General features: G+C 46.8%; 1 protein-coding gene and 1 pseudogene across 1 annotated transcript; one reads left to right on the forward strand and one right to left on the reverse strand.

The window, feature by feature from the left end:
* Window positions 1-53: 53 nt before the first annotated feature.
* On the forward strand, window positions 54-21,124 carry RASL12 (RAS like family 12). Its single transcript, XM_037833692.1, has 5 exons — window positions 54-798; window positions 2,771-2,827; window positions 17,185-17,258; window positions 17,986-18,176; window positions 20,165-21,124. The coding sequence occupies exons 1-5, from the start codon at window positions 696-698 to the stop codon at window positions 20,538-20,540; spliced, it is 801 nt and encodes a 266-aa protein (XP_037689620.1). The 5' UTR covers window positions 54-695; the 3' UTR covers window positions 20,541-21,124.
* On the reverse strand, window positions 2,249-18,607 carry LOC119531889 (annotated as a pseudogene).
* Window positions 21,125-21,327: the final 203 nt, after the last annotated feature.

Consider the following 21,327-nt stretch of genomic DNA (forward strand, 5'->3'; position numbering starts at 1 on the left):
AGAGGTGTGGCCTCTCCCCCAGAGGAGTCTGGGTTCTGCCATGCTGCCGCTTAGAGTCCTCACACTGAAGGGCAGGGTAATGTGGCCGGGGAAGTGGAGTGCCAAGGCTGAGCTGGTTGTATTTTAGAGAAAGGCAAAGAAAGGCATGGAGTTGAATCCGGGAGGCTTCTTGGAGGAGAAGGCAGCGGGGCCGGCTTTTTAGGACAAAGGGAAGGGTGGATTCTCTTGCTGGTGGGAAGAGATTCAGTGCAGGTTCAGGCAAGGCTGGAAACATCTGCTCTCCGGACTCCGTCTCTCCGGTCCTTCCCTGCCGGGTCTGGGAGCGCTCCGGGACGTGACGGCGCCGGGACCCTCTAGGGTCAGCGCGCGGCGGGACGGAGCCGCCTTCCCCGGGCCGCGAGCGGGGTGAGCGCGCCCCGCCGGGGGGGCTCCCGCAACCCGTACAAGGAGTTTGGCGGCGCTGGGGCGGCCCCTCCTCCCCACCCGCCTCCGCCGGCCCCTCCTCCCCACCGGGCCCGGCCGCGGGAGCTCAGCCCGCTCGGCGCTCGGCGCGGGGCTCCGCGCGCGGAGACCGACGGTGCCCGGCCTGCGAGTGCCAGGGAAGCCCGCGGCCCGCTCCCGAGGCTCCGGACGGGCGGGCGCGCGACTCGGGGCCCTTCTGCCGAGGACCCCGTGTCGCTGTCCGCGGCGTCGCCATGTCCTCGGTGTTCGGGAAACCTCGCGCGGGCAGCGGGCCACAGAGCGCGCCCCTGGAGGTCAACCTGGCCATCCTGGGGCGCCGCGGGGCTGGCAAATCCGGTGAGTGGGGCCGGCAGGGGTGTGTGGAGGAGGATTAGGCAGGGTCCCCGGGAGTGGGTGAAGGAGACTGGGCGCTGTCGATTTGGGGGCAGGTTCCTCCACTGGCTTTGGGGGCTTCCCGCACTTAGATGGGCTGCGCGAAACACTGTGATTTTTTTTTCTTTTCTTTTTTTTTTTTTTTTTTGCCTCAATTCTTCTATTACTGGGCTCCTCTCTGTTCTTTCTGCTTTGTTCTCGGCTCCTTCCTCCTTTTCATCGATCTTCTTTTACTTGCCTATCTCTTCCCTTTGTCTTCCAGCCGTTTTCCAGCCCCCCCCCCCCCCCTTGCCCTCCCTCCATCCCATCTCCTCTTCCTGGGGCCAGCAGTTCGTTCTGGTGACTGATACCTTATGTACCGTTAGGTGGCTGATCCCCAGCCCAGGGACCCTCTGTGAGCTTAGTCCCAACTTGGCTGGTCCCTGAATTAGGCTGAGGTGAGGGTGGGGTGGAGGAAGACTCTCCTGTCCTGAAGGACATTGGATATTGGGACTTCCCGGGAAGGGGCCACTGCCATCCCAATTCCCTGAAATTCAGGGACAAATTGTGCAGTCTTATCAAATGTGTCTTTTTCAAGCCAGACACTTGTCTTAACTTTCTGGAAACACATTGGATTATGGTCCCAGGTGCTGGTGGGTCCATGATGAACCAAGATGTTGAGCTTCCATTGTGATAATTTCTATCAACATGAAACTCTGCCATTGTCATTCCTGGAAGTTCTTACCCCACTGGAGCCCAGGGTAGTGGGACTGTGTGTAGGGGGGTCACCACAGGCAAAGTCTTGAGACTGAAAGAGGGCTACCGCCCCCTTCTCTGCCAGCTCACAGTCCCAGACAGATGAAGGTGGAAGAGCAGAAGGGGCTCTGCCATGGGCTGTTTTTCTGATTATAGCCATTAGAGAATGACCAACATGGGCTCAATTCATTGTAGCTTTCCTTCCCTAGACTGTTCTTTGAAACTTGTTAGGGAAATACTCTTGCCTTTTAAGCCAGCCACCTGGCTCAGAGGGACTTCTGAGTCTGGTTTTCCTACAGAAAAGATTTGCCCTCTTCCCTCTGAAATTCAGGTGGTTATCTGAAGCTCAGTCACTGGCACGTTTGACCAGTGACTATGTGAATGAAGGAATTTAAAATTTAAAATATGTATTCCCTGGGTATTGGTTTGCAAGCTGACATGTTAGGAATCCTGGGAAAGAATTTTAAGGATTTTGTTAAAAATATCACATTACTCTTTGGAGTCCAGTAAAATAGTGGCTGGCTTTTAGTCTCTGTGGCTACATTCAGAATAAAATCAGAGTTCTGTTAATACATTTCATCAGGGGAGAACTTCATTCTTAGAGTTTTATATTCTGTAGATATCCACTGGTAATTGACATATGGAGGCCCTGGAGTGACTCAAGACTTGGGACATGGGGGACTGAGGACTAGCTTGTGTTTATTTGGGAAACAGATCTTGCCTGGATCTTGCCTGGAAATCCCAGGCATTCAGGGTTCATACCACTCCGAGTCATTGCCCACTGATCAATCCTGCTTGTACTCTCTCTTTGGCTTGTAGCCAAACTGGAATAAATTCCCTGTGCTTCAGCATCTTCATGCCTTGTCCAGGGTGAAGGACATCTTTCAGCTGGGGTTCTCTCCATGCTGACCCTAAGATAACTGGCTGCTTAGTTCAGGGCTTCCCAGACACCCCTTAGGCTTGCCGCTCATTGTTTTTCTTTTCACACACGTGCATGCAAACGCATACACACACACACAAATCCCAGGGTGCAATGGGAGGCATCTAGCTCCCCATACTTCTGATTTCTTCTGGTTTAAGCCAACTTCAAGGGGTCACAGAAGTTACACAAGGCCTCCCTAAAACAAGAGGGGCAGCCCCTGGGGACCAGCAGTCAGACATTGCAGAGGACACTGAACCAATCTTTTTCTGCTTCTTGCAGCCCTGACTGTGAAGTTTCTGACCAAAAGGTTTATCAGCGAATATGATCCCAACTTGGGTAAGGAACCATTCTTTCCTTTTCCTACTGCTGCCTTTTTGTCTACCCAAAGTTTTTCCCTGTTACCTATCTTGTGGGTGGGTCCAGGCCTGTCCACGACTGCCCATCTGGGGGCAGAGGAAGGGAGCCACCAGGATGACTAATCTTGTTGGGGAAAATGTTTTAAGTGCCAGAAATATATCCTTCCACAGCTCACCCCAGCAACTTTGGGGTTGGCCCAATTTGGAGCATTGAGAGCCAATTTACCATAAAAAAAAAAAAAATCAAACATAGCAAAATGTCTACATCCAAATAGGTGTCCTTCAAGGTGGTCACTCAATGCACTTTTTTTCCAGAAAAACTAGGCAAAACATTTTGAGAAATTCTGGCTTTTGAGTTCATTTTTTGTTTGTTTGTTTTTACTGGCTGTCAAATGATCCTTTATTGAAATATTTTTGTTTGTAGTTCTTAACTCGCTGGGCATCCCACTGCACCACTGTTGATGCTGGCCATGCTGTCGTGAGGGTGGCGGCTGTCAGTGTTGCAGTACACACACTGGGCAATCCCCAGAATTTCTTTAATGGTTCTTTAATGACTTAAAGATCGGTGCCACGTCTGTCGGGCAATGTTGACAGTCTCATCACTGGTGAGATTTCCACTGTGCTTAATGTGTTTCTGCTTCTTTCTGTCACTGGGTGGTTCCTTAAGGGTTTTGATGATCAGAGTGGAGGCAGAAGGTACCACTTCAGTTGGGGTCTGTCTGTTCTGAATTGTCAGTGTCACACCTCAGTCTCCAGTTGCCTTGCTGATATCATTGCTAACTTTTTTTGGAGACAGACCCAGGGGGTGATCTTGGGGGCCAGGGCAGACTTGGCACCTACTTCCCCACTGGTGCACATCAGGTACATGACTTTGATCTCTTTGGGGTTGAACTTGGGCAGCATGGTGGAAGCAGCTGGTGTCGGATGAACCTGGATGTGGGATGACCATAGAAAGTTGCACCTTGGCCTCCTCCAAACCCACAAGCCTTAACTAGTTTTTATGGATGTATCATGGTTTATGGAAGGAGGAATGCTTTGGTGTCAGTCAGAGCTAGTTGTGAATCCTGGCTCTGCCACTTATTAGCTGTACAAACTTGAGCCAGTCACTTAATCTCTCTGGGCTTCCATTTCTTCATCTGTAAAATGGGCATAAAAATACCCATCTCAGAGAATTACTGTGAGGATTAAAGAGATAACACATGAAAAGATTTAGCTTAGTACTCGACCCATAGTAGAAACTCAATGCATATCCACTTCCCCGTCCTTCTCCTTGCTCCTCAAATGGCTTCCCATCCATGGTGGCTGAGCTTCCCTCAGATTAATTAGATAAATCAGTGTTTCCAAAAATTGTGTTTAGCAACAGGATGTTTTCCTCAAATCACCTCTTACGTGGAACCCCAATATCTAAAACAAATAATAAGAATTTTATTAGTATAAATGCAACTTAAACTTCAAATTTATAACATTGGTTTATTGTAAACTATCTGCTGAGAACAATGGGGTGTCTGGATGATCTTAGCCTTTTGAAAACAGATGTTGTGCTCTTGGATTATTTTCTCCATTCATAAAAATTGAAAAAAGCATTTGTGGGATACCACCACCCCCCCTTCCTGCCAGGGCCCTCCAAGGAAACCCAGGACTCTTTGGCACTGGTTTAAAACACCCACAATAGAGAGGCGGGGCAAGATGGCAGACTGGTGAGCTGTATGTTTTAGTTACTCCTCCAGGAAAGTAGGTAGAAAGCCAGGAACTGCGTGGACTGGACACCACAGAGCAATCTGACTTTGGGCATACTTCATACAACACTCATGAAAACGTGGAACTGCTGAGATCAGTGAAATCTGTAAGTTTTTGCGGCCAGGGGACCCGCGCCCCTCCCTGCCAGGCTCAGTCCCGGGGGAGGAGGGGCTGTCAGCTCCAGGAAGGAGAAGGGAGAATTGCAGTGGCTGCCCTTATCGGAAACTCATTCTACTGATTCAGACTCCAACCATAGATAGACTGAGACCAGACACCAGAGAATCTGAGAGCAGCCAGCCCAGCAGAGAGGAGACAGGCATAGAAAAAAAACAACACGAAAAACTCCAAAATAAAAGCGGAGGATTTTTGGAGTTCTGGTGAACATAGAAAGGGGAACGGCCCGGAGGCGCATATGCAAATCCCGAAGAAAAGCTGATCTCTCTGCCCTGTGGACCTTTCCTTAATGGCCCTGGTTGCTTTGTCTCTTAGCATTTCAATAACCCATTAGATCTCTGAGGAGGGCCCGGTTTTTTTTTTTTTTTTTTTTTTTTTAATCCTTTTTTCTTTTTCTAAAACAATTACTCTAAGAAGCCCAATACAGAAAGCTTCAAAGACTTGCTATTTGGGCAGGTCAAGTCAAGAGCAGAACTAGGAGAGCTCTGAGACAAAACGCAATAATCCAGTGGCTGAGAAAATTCACTAAACACCACAACTTCCCAAGAAAAGGGGGGTGTCCGCTCACAGCCATCATCCTGGTGGACAGGAAACACTCCTGCCCATCGCCAGCCCCATAGCCCAGAACTGCCCCAGACAACCCAGTGTGACGGAAGTGCTTCAAATAACAGGCACACACCACAAAACTGGGCGTGGACATTAGCCTGCCCTGCAACCTCAGCTGATTGTCCCAGAGTTGGGAAGGTAGAGCAGTGTGAATTAACAAAGCCCCATTCAGCCATCATTTGAGCAGACTGGGAGCCTCCCTACACAGCCCAGCAGCCCAGAACTGCCCTGGGGGGACGGCATTCACCTGTGACATAGCACAGCCATCCCTCAACAGAGGACCCGGGGTGCACGGCCTGGAAGAGGGGCCCACTTGCAAGTCTCAGGAGCCATACGCCAATACCAAGGACTTGTGGGTCAGTGGCAGAGACAAACTGTGGCAGGACTGAACTGAAGGATTAGACTATTGCAGCAGCTTTAAAACTCTAGGATCACCAGGGAGATTTGATTGTTAGAGCCACCACCCCCCTCCCTGACTGCCCAGAAACACGCCCCATACACAGGGCAGGCAACACCAACTACACACGCAAGCTTGGTACACCAATTGGACCCCACAAGACTCACTCCCCCACTCACCAAAAAGGCTAAGCAGGGGAGAACTGGCTTGTGGAGAACAGGTGGTTTGTGGACACCACCTGCTGGTTAGTTAGAGAAAGTGTACTCCACGAAGCTGTAGATCTGATAAATTAGAGACAAGGACTTCAATTGGTCTACAAATCCTAAAAGAACCCTATCAAGTTCAGCAAATGCCACGAGGCCAAAAACAACAGAAAATTATAAAGCATATGAAAAAACCAGACGATATGGATAACCCAAGCCCAAGCACCCAAATCAAAAGACCAGAAGAGACACAGCACCTAGAGCAGCTACTCAAAGAACTAAAGATGAACAATGAGACCATAGTACGGGAGATAAAGGAAATCAAGAAGACCCTAGAAGAGCATAAAGAAGACATTGCAAGACTAAATAAAAAAATGGATGATCTTATGGAAATTAAAGAAACTGTTGACCAAATTAAAAAGATTCTGGACACTCATAGTACAAGACTAGAGGAAGTTGAACAACGAATCAGTGACCTCGAAGATGACAGAATGGAAAATAAAAGCATAAAAGAAAGAATGGGGAAAAAAATTGAAAAAATCGAAATGGACCTCAGGGATATGATAGATAATATGAAACGTCCAAATATAAGACTCATTGGTGTCCCAGAAGGGGAAGAAAAGGGTAAAGGTCTAGGAAGAGTATTCAAAGAAATTGTTGGGGAAAACTTCCCAAATCTTCTAAACAACATAAATACACAAATCATAAATGCTCAGCGAACTCCAAATAGAATAAATCCAAATAAACCTACTCCAAGACATATACTGATCACACTATCAAACACAGAAGAGAAGGAGCAAGTTCTGAAAGCAGCAAGAGAAAAGCAATTCACCACATACAAAGGAAACAGCATAAGACTAAGTAGTGACTACTCAGCAGCCACCATGGAGGCAAGAAGGCAGTGGCACGATATATTTAAAATTCTGAGTGAGAAAAATTTCCAGCCAAGAATACTTTATCCAGCAAAGCTCTCCTTCAAATTCGAGGGAGAGCTTAAATTTTTCACAGACAAACAAATGCTGAGAGAATTTGCTAACAAGAGACCTGCCCTACTGGAGATACTCAAGGGAGCCCTACAGACAGAGAAACAAAGAAAGGACAGAGAGACTTGGAGAAAGATTCAGTACTAAAGAGATTCAGTATGGGTACAATAAAGGATATTAATAGACAGAGGGGAAAAATATGACAAACATAAACCAAAGGATAAGATGGCTGATTCAAGAAATGCCTTCACGGTTATAACATTGAATGTAAATGGATTAAACTCCCCAATTAAAAGATATAGATTCGCAGAATGGATCAAAAAAAATGAACCATCAATATGTTGCATACAAGAGACTCATCTTAGACACAGGGACACAAAGAAACTGAAAGTGAAAGGATGGAAAAAAATATTTCATGCAAGCTACAGCCAAAAGAAAGCAGGTGTAGCAATATTAATCTCAGATAAAATAGACTTCAAATGCAGGGATGTTTTGAGAGACAAAGAAGGCCACTACGTACTAATAAAAGGGGCAATTCAGCAAGAAGAAATAACAATCATAAATGTCTATGCACCCAACCAAGGTGCCACAAAATACATGAGAGAAACACTGGCAAAACTAAAGGAAGCAATTGATGTTTCCACAATAATTGTGGGAGACTTCAACACAGCACTCTCTCCTATAGATAGATCAACCAGACAGAAGATCAATAAGGAAATTGAAAACCTAAACAATCTGATAAATGAATTAGATTTAACAGACATATACAGGACATTACATCCCAAATCACCAGGATACACATACTTTTCTAGTGCTCATGGAACTTTCTCCAGAATAGATCATATGCTGGGACATAAAACAAGCCTCAATAAATTTAAAAAGATTGAAATTATTCAAAGCACATTCTCTGACCACAATGGAATACAATTAGAAGTCAATAACCATCATAGACTTAGAAAATTCACAAATACCTGGAGATTAAACAACACACTCCTAAACAATCAGTGGGTTAAAGAAGAAATAGCAAGAGAAATTGCTAAATATATAGAGACGAATGAAAATGAGAACACAACATACCAAAACCTATGGGATGCAGCAAAAGCAGTGCTAAGGGGGAAATTTATAGCGCTAAACGCATATATTAAAAAGGAAGAAAGAGCCAAAATCAAAGAACTAATGGATCAACTGAAGAAGCTAGAAAATGAACAGCAAACCAATCCTAAACCAAGTACAAGAAAAGAAATAACAAGGATTAAAGCAGAAATAAATGACATAGAGAACAAAAAAACAATAGAGAGGATAAATATCACCAAAAGTTGGTTCTTTGAGAAGATCAACAAGATTGACAAGCCCCTAGCTAGACTGACAAAATCAAAAAGAGAGAAGACACATATAAACAAAATAATGAATGAAAAAGGTGACATAACTGCAGATCCTGAAGAAATTAAAAAAATTATAAGAGGATACTATGAACAACTGTATGGCAACAAACTGGATAATGTAGAAGAAATGGACAATTTCCTGGAAACATATGAACAACCTAGACTGACCAGAGAAGAAATAGAAGACCTCAACCAACCCATCACAAGCAAAGAGATCCAATCAGTCATCAAAAATCTTCCCACAAATAAATGCCCAGGGCCAGATGGCTTCACAGGGGAATTCTACCAAACTTTCCAGAAAGAACTGACACCAATCTTACTCAAACTCTTTCAAAACATTGAAGAAAATGGAACACTACCTAACTCATTTTATGAAGCTAACATCAATCTAATACCAAAACCAGGCAAAGATGTTACAAAAAAGGAAAACTACCGGCCAATCTCCCTAATGAATATAGATGCAAAAATCCTCAACAAAATACTTGCAAATCGAATCCAAAGACACATTAAAAAAATCATACACCATGACCAAGTGGGGTTTATTCCAGGCATGCAAGGATGGTTCAACATAAGAAAATCAATCAATGTATTACAACACATTAACAAGTCAAAAGGGAAAAATCAATTGATCATCTCAATAGATGCTGAAAAAGCATTTGACAAAATCCAACATCCCTTTTTGATAAAAACACTTCAAAAGGTAGGAATTGAAGGAAACTTCCTCAACATGATAAAGAGCATATCTGAAAAACCCACAGCCAGCATACTACTCAATGGAGAGAGACTGAAAGCCTTCCCTCTAAGATCAGGAACAAGACAAGGATGCCCGCTATCACCACTGTTATTCAACATTGTGCTGGAAGTGCTAGCCAGGGCAATCCGGCAAGACAAAGAAATAAAAGGCATCCAAATTGGAAAAGAAGAAGTAAAACTGTCATTGTTTGCAGATGATATGATCTTATATCTAGAAAACCCTGAGAAATCGACGATACAGCTACTAGAGCTAATAAACAAATTTAGCAAAGTAGCGGGATACAAGGTTAATGCACATAAGTTTCTATATGCTAGAACTGAAAAACTGAACAACTGAACAAACTGAAGAGACACTCAAGAAAAAGATACCATTTTCAATAGCAACTAAAAAAATCAAGTACCTAGGAATAAACTTAACCAAAGATGTAAAAGACCTATACAAAGAAAACTACATAACTCTACTAAAAGAAATAGAAGGGGACCTTAAAAGATGGAAAAATATTCCATGTTCATGGATAGGAAGACTAAATGTCATTAAGATGTCAATTCTACCCAAACTCATCTACAGATTCAATGCAATCCCAATCAAAATTCCAACAACCTACTTTGCAGACTTGGAAAAGCTAGTTATCAAATTTATTTGGAAAGGGAAGATGCCTCGAATTGCTAAAGACACTCTAAAAAAGAAAAACGAAGTGGGAGGACTTACACTCCCTGACTTTGAAGCTTATTATAAAGCCACAGTTGCCAAAACAGCATGGTACTGGCACAAAGATAGACATATAGATCAATGGAATCGAATTGAGAATTCGGAGATAGACCCTCAGATCTATGGCCGACTGATCTTTGATAAGGCCCCCAAAGTCACTGAACTGAGTCATAATGGTCTTTTCAACAAATGGGGCTGGGAGAGTTGGATATCCATATCCAAAAGAATGAAAGAGGACCCCTACCTCACCCCCTACACAAAAATTAACTCAAAATCGACCAAAGATCTCAATATAAAAGAAAGTACCATAAAACTCCTAGAAGATAATGTAGGAAAACATCTTCAAGACCTTGTATTAGGTGGCCACTTCCTAGACTTTACACCCAAAGCACAAGCAACAAAAGAAAAAATAGATAAATGGGAACTCCTCAAGCTTAGAAGTTTCTGCACCTCAAAGGAATTTCTCAAAAAGGTAAAGAGGCAGCCAACTCAATGGGAAAAAATTTTTGGAAACCATGTATCTGACAAAAGACTGATATCTTGCATATACAAAGAAATCCTACAACTCAATGACAATAGTACAGTCGGCCCAATTATAAAATGGGCAAAAGATATGAAAAGACAGTTCTCTGAAGAGGAAATACAAATGGCCAAGAAACACATGAAAAAATGTTCAGCTTCACTAGCTATTAGAGAGATGCAAATTAAGACCACAATGAGATACCATTTAACACCGGTTAGAATGGCTGCCATTAAACAAACAGGAAACTACAAATGCTGGAGGGGATGTGGAGAAATTGGAACTCTTATTCACTGTTGGTGGGACTGTATAATGGTTCAGCCACTCTGGAAGTCAGTCTGGCAGTTCCTTAGAAAACTAGATATAGAGTTACCATTCGACCCAGCGATTGCACTTCTCGGTATATACCCGGAAGATCGGAAAGCAGTGACACGAACAGATATCTGCACGCCAATGTTCATAGCAGCATTATTCACAATTGCCAAAAGATGGAAACAACCCAAATGTCCTTCAACAGATGAGTGGATAAATAAAATGTGGTATATACACACGATGGAATACTACGCGGCAGTAAGAAGGAACGATCTCGTCAAACATATGACAACATGGATGAACCTTGAAGACATAATGCTAAGCGAAATAAGCCAGGCACAAAAAGAGAAATATTATATGCTACCACTAATGTGAACTTTGAAAAATATAAAACAAATGGCTTATAATGTAGAATGTAGGGGAACTAGCAATAGAGAGCAATTAAGGAAGGGGGAACAATAATCCAAGAAGAACAGATAAGCTATTTAACGTTCTGGGGATGCCCAGGAATGACTATGGTCTGTTAATTTCTGATGGATATAGTAGGAGCAAGTTCACAGAAATGTTGCTATATTAGGTAACTTTCTTGGGGTAAAGTAGGAACATGTTGGAAGTTAAGCAGTTATCTTAGGTTAGTTGTCTTTTTCTTACTCCCTTGTTATGGTCTCTTTAAAATGTTCTTTTATTGTATGTTTGTTTTCTTTTTAACTTTTTTTTCATACAGTTGATTTAAAAAAGAAGGGAAAGCTAAAAAAAAAAAAAAAAAAACAAGGAAAAAAAAAAGATGCAGTGCCCCCTTGAGGAGCCTGTGGAGAATGCAGGGGTATTGGCCTACCCCACCTCAATGGTTGTTAACATGACCATAGACATAGGGGACTGGTGGTTTGATGGGTTGAGCCCTCTACCACAGGTTTTACCCTTGGGAAGACGGTTGCTGCAAAGGAGAGGCTAGGCCTCCCTATGGTTGTGCCTAAGAGCCTCCTCCCGAATGCCTCTTTGTTGCTCAGATGTGGCCCTCTCTCTCTGGCTAAGCCAACTTGAAAGGTGAAATCACTGCCCTCCCCCCTACGTGGGATCAGACACCCAGGGGAGTGAATCTCCCTGGCAACGTGGAATATGACTCCCGGGGAGGAATGTAGACCTGGCATCGTGGGACGGAGAACATCTTCTTGACCAAAAGGGGGATGTGAAAGGAAATGAAATAAGCTTCAGTGGCAGAGAGAATCCAAAAGGAGCCGAGAGGTCACTCTGGTGGGCACTCTTACGCACACTTTAGACAACCCTTTTTAGGTTCTAAAGAATTGGGGTAGCTGGTGGTGGATACCTGAAACTATCAAACTACAACCCAGAACCCATGAATCTCGAAGACAGTTGTATAAAAATGTAGCTTATGAGGGGTGACAAGGGGATTGGGAAAGCCATAAGGACCACACTCCACTTTGTCTAGTTTATGGATGGATGAGTAGAAAAATAGGGGAAGGAAACAAACAGACAAAGGTACCCAGTGTTCTTTTTTACTTCAATTGCTCTTTTTCACTGTAATTATTATTCTTGTTATTCTTGTGTGTGTGCTAATGAAGGTGTCAGGGATTGATTTGGGTGATGAATGTACAACTATGTAATGGTACTGTGAACAATCGAAAGTACGATTTGTTTTGTATGACTGCGTGGTATATGAATATATCTCAATAAAATGAAGATTAAAAAAAAAAAAAAAAAAAGACATAATGCTGAGCAAAATAAGCCAGGCACAAAAAGAGACATATTGTATGTTACCACTAATGTGAATTCTGTGAAAAATGTACAATGTTTTATACTGTAGAATGTAGGGGACCTAGAGATACCAATTAGTGGAGGGGGAATGATAATCCAATAAGAACAGATAAACTATGGAGGGTAATCTCAATGTTATGGGAATGCTCAGGAATGATTATGGTTTGTAAACTTTCTTGGATATAGTAAGATCATGTTGGAAGCAATAGAGTTATTTTAGGTTTTTTTTTCTCTTATTCCTTTGTTTTCTTAGGGGTTGTTAATTTTCTTGGGGTATGGTAGGAACATGTTGGAAGGAATGTAGTTATTTTAGATTATTTGTTTTTCTTACTCCTCTGTTTGGACATGGTTTATTAATTTTCTTGGGGTATGGTAGGAACATATTGGAAGCAAAGTAATTATTTTAGGTTATTTGTTTTCCTTAATCCATTGCTTTGTTTGAAATGTTGTGGGGTTTTTTTGGTTGTTGTTTGCCAGTTTGTTTTTAATTTTTTGATAAACAAAGTTAAAAAATTGAAAAAAAATCAGTAGAAAAATGGGAGTAAAAACTAAATGACAAATAGGGTGGGATGGGGGGATGGTTTGGGTATTCTCTTTTCACTTTTATTTTTTATTCTTATTCTGATTCTTTCTGATGTAAGGAAAATGTTCAGAAATAGATTGTGGTGATGAACGCATAACTATATGATCATACTGTGAACAGTTGATTGTATACCACGGATGACTGTATGGTTTGTGAATATATTTCAATAAAACTGAATTAAAAAATAAATAAAATAAATAAAGCCAAAAAAAAAAAAAAACAAAAAAAAACCAAAAAAAAAAAACACCCACAATAGAGCATTGTCTGCAACAGGCCCCTCAAGGAGTGTGGCTCCAATACCTGGAGGAAAGAGCTCCTTAGCCCATTGGTACCCATCAGCCCGTCTGTACAGGACAGAGGATTGAATCTCAGTGTTGGAGCTGGCAGGGACCTTAGGACTCGTTAGCTTTTGGTTTTTAGAAGTTTTTCCTTAAGTAGCAGAATCCCTTCTTCCAAGGAGATCTTAAATAGAACCCCAGAGTTTCAAACAGAGAAAGCGGAGGGGACCCTGTTTAGGTCAGGGGCACAGGGCAGGGGACTCAGTATCAGCTCAGTTTGACACCTCTGCTTCAGCACAGCCCTACATGCTGCAGTGGAGAAAGTAGGCCCCAGGAGCTGTGACCTCCAGGCCAAGGCCACACTGCTGGTCTAAGGGGCACCCATTTGATTAGTAGAGGTCAGCCCCCAGAGGGAGTGGGACACAGAAAGGATTGTGTGCTGGCTGGCAGAGGTGTTGGGAGGCCAGAGCATGGAATTAGAGCCTGGGGGGGAGGGGGTAAAGGAGGGGAGGAGGGCACACACGCAGGGGCCTGGGAAGGAAAAAGGAGGCTTCCCAAGGAAGGTACCTCAAAAGGCAGATTCCTGCCTAGCTTAGATATTGCATGGGACATATTTATATGAAAACTTATTTGTTGTTTATCTGAAATTTAAATTTCATTGGAATAGGAGAAGCCAATGACAGAGCTGTTTGAGCTTTCTCTTTGAATAATTTTGGAGTTCTGACCTGGTCAGACTGTTGGAGGGGGCAGCAGCCCCACAGTGGTCACTCACCATTTGTGAGTGGCCATTGCCACTCATCAGAGGTTCTGCCCCACTGCTGGGAAAGGCCTGAACATTCTGGCCACTTCCTATGGCGGGTTCCAGCAATAGCGGGGTTCTGGGATCAGAGCCTTTTCTTCTGTGGAGAAAGGGCTGAGCATTCATCAGAAGAGTTAGCCTTTACAAAGTTCTTCCAAGAGCCTGAGCTCGTTTAGGGAGCCCCTTGAGGGTGGAGACCTGTCTGATTCATCACCATTTCCATCGAGTAGCATAATACAAGGCCCAACATAGAGGCTCTTAAATGTGGGATTTAATTTTGGTCCTAGGATTGCCATTTAAAAGAGAGCCCTAGTATTATTATTTCCATTTTACAGGTGGGGGAACTGAGGCAGAGAGGGTTCAGTGGTTTGCCTAAGATCAGGGAGGATCTCAGGTACAAAGGAAGAGTGGATACTACTCCAGTTGCTCCCCCTACCACAGGCAGCCTTCTGCCCTGGAGGGCCTGGGGTCCTAGACCTGTGTGGACTCTAAGCCTTAGTTTCCCCGTCTGGAAGGGGACTAATAACCTGTGTTCTTTCTGCGTGAGGATTGTGCCTTGTTACGGACTGTGACTGGTCGAGTTGGTAGGAACTGAGCGATTCGGTGCCCGTTAACGGGCTTTGCCTGTGCTGAGCCCCCCAGGAGGGGAAGGAATCTCCAGCAGAACCTTGTCCTCTCACAGAAGGGCTTGAGGCATCTCACTTGGCCTGGCCAGGGAAGGATGCCAGTTTCTCACCCCTCTCACTGTCATCCCCCTCCTGCGTGGGTGTGGGCACCATTTCTGAGGCATCACTCTACACACACACTGACCAGAGCATACAATTATTACTGTAAATGAGAGGAAAATACTTTGGAAAAAGGACCTGTTCCCCATGTACATGAGTGACCTCTGACGCTGTGAGCACTGACAGGTGGGACAGCACCTCCTCAGCCGGAGGTTCTGCCTGTATCCTCCAGTGGTTGGAAGACAGGGTCCTTCTAGGGGTCCTAGCTCAGCCAGCCTCAGAGCAGGTCCTGAGCCACCGCCCCCCCCCCCCAGCATTAAAGTCTGTAGAATATTATTTAGAACTAGGAGCTCTGGAGCCCATATATTTAAGGACACTAGAGTACCCTGAAGGCAGGGACATTAAACTTGGGCTCTGCCACCGATCTGCTCTTTGAATTGGAAAGGTGCTGTCATCCCCCACGTCCTGGCCTCTGAGGCCAGTCACGTCACCTGTCAAGAGCGGAGGCTGGACAAGATGACCTCTGAGACTTCTTCCAGCTCGCTCTTGCATATTCTGCCTCCCCAGGTGGATTGGGAGCTCTGGTCTCCTGGAGCTGTTGTTCAATTCTGGACCCTGCTCAGAGAGAGCTGGAGATCAGCTGATCCGCTGAGTACTGACGGAGTGAGAGGGTCCCAATGGGGAGGCAGTCCAGTTTAGAAGACATAACTTCAAGTTCCTTTTGCAACAGTGCTAACAGCAACCTCAACAGGCTATTAGGCTGGAAGGGGCTACTATAGGAGACCAGGTTCCCCAGACTAGGCAGGACATGGCCCCTGCCTGGGGGAAGAGGGAGGAGGAGCTCCTAAAAGGGCTGTGCCCGACAACTTTGGCAGGAAAATAAAGAAAAATCCGAATGAGATGTAGGCATCTAGGGGCAGCTCTTCTTGGACCAAATATAGTTAAACATTTGGGGCATTTTTTCCATTAGATTCTTTTTGTCTTTGAATAAGAGCAGCTATTTATTCAAGTCCCCAAAGCAGGCTGGAGAAGAGCTGTCCGTGATTCATGCTGGATGCTAGTGGGCCTGGAGTGTGTCCAGGCCTGGCTTGGCTGCCAGTGGCCCTCAGAGAGAAGTATTTGTGCATTCAGCCCAGGGCTGGGGGGTGTTCATCTCACAGTGGAATGCTTCCAGGAAGGCAGAGGGGGTCCCAGTTCTGTCCCAAGGGTCTTCTTTGGGGTCACTTGAGGCAGGGAGCAGCCAGGGAAAGGTGCATGCCAAGTACACTCACATACTTGGGCCAATGACCCAGAGCAGGGGATGTTCTGCTAGCTGCTTTCTCATGTTTGGGGCCATGAGAACTAAACAAACAAACAAACAAAAAGTGAAACTGGTGAAATCCAAATATGGTCAGTAGTTTAGTTAATAGTATGGTACCAATGTCAATTTCCTGGTTTTGATAGTTGTACTATGGTTATGTAAGATGTTATCATTGGGGGAAGCTGGGTGAAGGGTACACAGAGACTCTGTACTATCTTGCAACTTCTAAGTAAGCCTAAAATTATTTCAAAATAAAAAGCAAAACAAAAACAAAAACCATCACCAACAACGAAAACAAACAAGCAAACAAAAGCAAGCAACAAAGAACCTAGGAATGTGAACCTGGCCTGTAAACTGTGGAGCATCACAACCCCCACTGCTGTTTTCGAGGCACTTCTGGTGGGCCAGGCCCCTGTTAGAGGAGCTAATGCAGGGACAAGCCCTTAGCACAGTGCCTGGCACAGAGTAAAGGCTTGAAAGATGCAGCCAGTGTTATCATATTATTCCCATTTTAAGATGAGGAGACAGAGCCTCAGATGAAGTGACTTGGCCAAGTCATACAACGTCCAAGTGGCTCAAGTTGGGTTTGATCCCACATTCCCAAAGCTAAGACTTTCAACTACTTTGCTGTTATATTGACAATGATTATTTGTAAGAACTTCTAAATGGGGTCTTCCCCCTCCCTCCATTGTGTGGTTTCTTCTCCCACTGGGGGCAGGAGGGTTGTCGTTGGGGGCTTCCTGTGGGCTGGGGACTGTGGCCAGAGGGGAAGGGTGTGGAGTAGCTTGGGTTTGGGGAGGGAGGCGCTTGGCAGTGCAGCTCCAGAGGCTTCTGCTGCTTCCAGGGCCCGTGAGTTCTGTGGGATGGGCCCAGAACACATTCCTGTCCCCCATGGTGTGTTCTTTGAGGGGCCTCTGTGAGTGATGCTCTGAGCACTGACAGGTGGGAGGTTCTGCCTGTATCTTCCCTTGCGTGAGAGCCAAGGTCCTTCCAGTGGTCCTAGCTCAGGCATCCAGCACAGAGGGAAGCTGGAACTCAGACCCAGTCCTCCTGACTGGTCTGCCTGCCCTGCCTCTGACCTGGCTTGTCTGTCTGTGTTGCAGAGGACACCTACAGCTCCGAGGAGACTGTGGACCATCAGCCCATCCACCTGAGGGTCATGGACACTGCAGACCCGGTAACACTACCCCCATTATCTAGGGAGAGCTGAGTTGTCGTGGGCCCAGAGTGGGGCTCAGGCGGGCATTTGTGTCCCTTTTAAGCTCCAATTTGTCTTGTGACTCAGAATGACATACTAACCTCCGTGGCCTGAGTCTCTTCGTTTGCCAAATGAGAAGGGATGGGATGGGGGCTAGGGAGACCTGAAGACTGCTGGCATCCAGCTCTGAGATCCCATGTTATGGGCTTTGTGCTTATGCACACACATGGAGACAGGTGCACACACGGAGATAGGTACACACATGTGTGTGCAGAGACACTCTTGGTGAGAGCCCCTGAGCCAAAGACACCCCCTGCCCCCCTCATTGCCTCCCTGTTCTCACCATCCCCTACCAAGGCCAAATGCCAGTTATTCTCAGAAGCCAAAGGGACAGCACGAATCTGACCCGAAACCAGCAGTGCCTAGAGACAGCCAGGTCTCCATAGGGGCCACGCCAGAGTCTTTGGCTCTGTGTCCAAGAGGCCAAGGTCTCAAGGTTCCGGCTGGATGGTGGGAGGGAGGTTCACAAGACAATGTCTCCTTTCATGCCAAGCCAAATCCACACTCAAATGCCCCTTTGAAAAGGCTTCTCCTGGGGAACAATATACAAAGACCCGGGGAGTGGGAGGTGGGATGGGGCAGCTCAGGTGAAGGCCTTTGCCCCGACCTCCTCTACCCCTGACTGGGGCTTCCCTCCTCCACCCAGGACACCCCCAGGAACTGCGAGCGCTACCTGAACTGGGCGCACGCCTTCCTAGTGGTGTACAGCGTCGACAGCCGCCAGAGCTTCGAGAGCAGCAGCAGCTACCTGGAGCTGCTCGCTTTGCACGGGAAAGAGACTCAGCGCAGCTGCCCTGCTCTGCTGCTGGGCAACAAGCTGGACATGGCTCAGTACAGGTAGGCATGGGCAGCTGGCCCCACGTCTCTGGAGCACAGTTTCCTCATTCTTAAAGGCAGGGTGTCATCTTCAGGGATTATTAGGCTGCTAAGAGCAGAAATCAACTCACATTTAGGTAAAGGGGGCATGTTGCGATGTTCCGGTGGGCGTGGTCTTCCAGACAGCGAAGGGCCGGAAGGGAAGGGCGTCTAGGCCACACAGGGCTGGAACCGGAAGTCGGAAGAGAAGTCATTCCTTCCATCTTCCTGGGATCCTGTGTCTGTCTCTCTTACCCTTTCTTGCTTGACTTTCCATTCCCATTGCCCACAACCGACTCAGCCACTGAGTGTCCAATTCCAATTCCAGGGAGAAAGACTCTGATTGGCTCCCTTGGGTCAGGTATCTGCTCTCGTCCAACCAGCTCTCACCTCACTGAGGCGTGCCCTCCTCTCCCACCATTGGCTGTACTGAGGGCAGGTTCTCTTAGAACAGCTTGGACTTGAATCAGAGGTCACCCAACCCGGCCAGAGAGCAGATTACCACTGGGACTGTATTTTGCTTGGCTGGCACAGTGTTTTAGAAGACCTAGAAGTGAAATGGTTTGAGGCAGGGGCCTGCTGTCTCCAGCTAACCACAGGCCCCACCACTCCCCATGCTTTTCCTCCATGCTCTACACCCTTTCACATTGCCTGCCTGACCCCTGAGGCATTTGAAACTGTGATGCCTGCACTTGATGGGTAATCCCCCTGGACTTCCAACACTGACATGCATCCTATTTGCCCAGTCCACTTGTGAGGTGGGCACCTCCCACCAGCACTCCACCCAGCCCTCCCTGCTCACCCCTGGTCTCTGCTGCTTCCCCAGGCCCCCAGGGCTCATTGGCTGGTGTTAGTCAGGATGGGACCCTTTGCTTAGAACAGGTCAGATGGGCAGTGGGAAATAGGAGGTGTGGTCTCATAAAGGTGGGGTCTTCAATGGTACCCAAGCCTCCCGACAAATGACATTTCAGGGAATGAGGGAAGTTGTAAGCATGACCCAGTTACACTTTCCTAACCCCCTGCCCCCCTCCCCCCAATCCCCTGATCCTGGCTCAGAAAACTTTTCCCACCAGTACCCACCCTAGTATCTCTTCTCCCCTCCTGGGCTGTGTCACTATCATCAGGAATAGCCATTGGGGCAGCTCAGCTGTGGGTGGTTGTCAGGATAATTCAGCCCTTGGAATCTGGAGGACCTCAGGGACCCCTTGCCTCTTCCTTCTTCTGGACATCTCACCTGCCCAAGAGCCAGTCTTCTCTTTCCTCTCACCTTGATTCTAGTGGCTTTCAGGTCAGAAGCTTCCAGGACATTCCCTCTGTACAAATGTTCTATCCCACCGTCACAGGAAGTGGTATAGGACTAAGATGGGAGAAGGTGGTGCTCCTTTCCTTTTCTCCATCTCCCCATGAAATGTTCTCACCCCGGCTCTCTCCTACTCCTCCTCTAGGCAGGCAGACAAAACTCCTCCCAAGTCCTGAGAACTCTGCCAACCACAGGCTTCCTGAATCACCTCGCCCACCATGCCTCTGTGGTCTAACACCCATCAGTCCAAACAACTGCTTTTCTCTGGTGTCGATCCCAGGGCTGTGGGTGGCCCATTTCCTGACCAAGAAATGCATGTTGGGGAAGGGGAGAGATGGGGCTGAGGATGTCTCTCCCTTCAGCCACAGTCAGGGGCTGGCATGGGGGACTTTGGGCCAGCCTCATTCCTAAATTTTGGCTTTGGTCACATCAGCCACCATCTATTGAGCACTGACTCTGTGCCAGGTGCTGTGCTAAGCACTCAGCACAAATTATCTTTCTTAATCCTCGTAACATCCCCAAGAGGTGGGTGTCATTATCCTGTTTTAATGATGAGAAAACTGAGACTCTTGAGAGATGAAGATGACCCAAAGTCACCCAGCTGGGTGAACCAGGCCTGCCTGATTTGGAAGGGCATGCTTCTAACTCTGTGTCGCCCGGTTCTTGCCAGGCAGGTCACCAAGGCAGAGGGCGCGGCGTTGGCAGGCAGGTTTGGGTGCCTGTTTTTTGAGGTCTCTGCCTGCCTGGACTTTGAGCATGTGCAGCACGTCTTCCACGAGGCAGTGCGGGAGGCACGGCGGGAGCTGGAGCGGAGCCCCCTGACCCGGCCCCTCTTCATCTCCGAGGAAAGGGCCCTGCCCCACCAGGCTCCACTCACCGCCCGGCATGGGCTGGCCAGCTGCACCTTCAACACACTCTCCACTGTCAGCCTGAAGGAGATGCCCACGGTGGCCCAGGCCAAGCTGGTCACTGTGAAATCATCCCGGGCCCAGAGCAAGCGCAAGGCACCCACCCTGACCCTATTGAAGGGCTTCAAGATCTTCTGAAGGCTCCTCCTCAGGATCCCGGGCTTGGCAGCTGGGCGAGTTGTGGGATAGGGCTGGCTTCTTGCTACCAGCCTTTCTCATGGACCAAGAGCCCCCGCCCTGTGGTGGGCAGCTGACCCCCTCTCCAGTGACAAGCAGTGTCCCTGACACTCAATTCACTGTGTGAGCTGGATGGACAGGCAGGGATGTTGCTCTTGTTCCCTCCAGGACCTGGTTTCCACGTAACCATGTAACCACTACAGCCATTAAGGGACCTGGGGTCAACCTTAAGCAGGAAGAAATTGCAGTGTCCAGCCTGATGCCACCTCCCCTGCCTGCTCCAGCTCCAGCCGGGCCAGATTGGCCTCTAGTGGACACCTCCTAGCAGCCTGTGTCGTTCTGAGAACATCCTGCAGGAGGGACAGCCCTGACGTTATAGCACCGCCTGGTGGAGGGGAAGGGAAGGGCGGCTGCGGGTTTCTGGTGGAGCCTGGCCCTCCCACATCTCCTGACCTCACAGAACCCCTAGGCAAGGCCTGCGGTCAACAAACCCCTCGGTTTATCCAAGAGAAATGTAGTTAAAATAATAATTTTATGGAAATTTCCAGCACTTTTCCTCTCCTCAATCAGAGTGGGAGGGTGCTGTGGTTTGTCCAGTGTAGAGAGCCTCCAGTGTGTTTCCCTAATCTTGTTTTCCCAGCTCCTCAAGTTTAATGATAAAAACTGCAGAACACAGTCATCTTCTCTAGTGACAATCACCCAGGCCTCCAGGGAACCCACACGCACAGGATCAGGTGTCACCCAGTGG

The sequence above is a fragment of the Choloepus didactylus genome, chromosome 4 (assembly GCF_015220235.1).
Source record: "Choloepus didactylus isolate mChoDid1 chromosome 4, mChoDid1.pri, whole genome shotgun sequence".
In the NCBI taxonomy this organism is placed as follows: Eukaryota; Metazoa; Chordata; class Mammalia; order Pilosa; family Megalonychidae; genus Choloepus; species Choloepus didactylus.

Bases quoted from the DNA above. Each gene is read 5' to 3' on its own strand.
- RASL12 (XM_037833692.1), top strand. From the start codon at position 696: ATGTCCTCGGTGTTCGGGAAACCTCGCGCGGGCAGCGGGCCACAGAGC. The intron at 799-2,770 runs GTGAGTGGGGCC...TGCTTCTTGCAG, and splicing joins CCGCGGGGCTGGCAAATCCG to CCCTGACTGTGAAGTTTCTG. The intron at 2,828-17,184 runs GTAAGGAACCAT...TCTGTGTTGCAG, and splicing joins CGAATATGATCCCAACTTGG to AGGACACCTACAGCTCCGAG.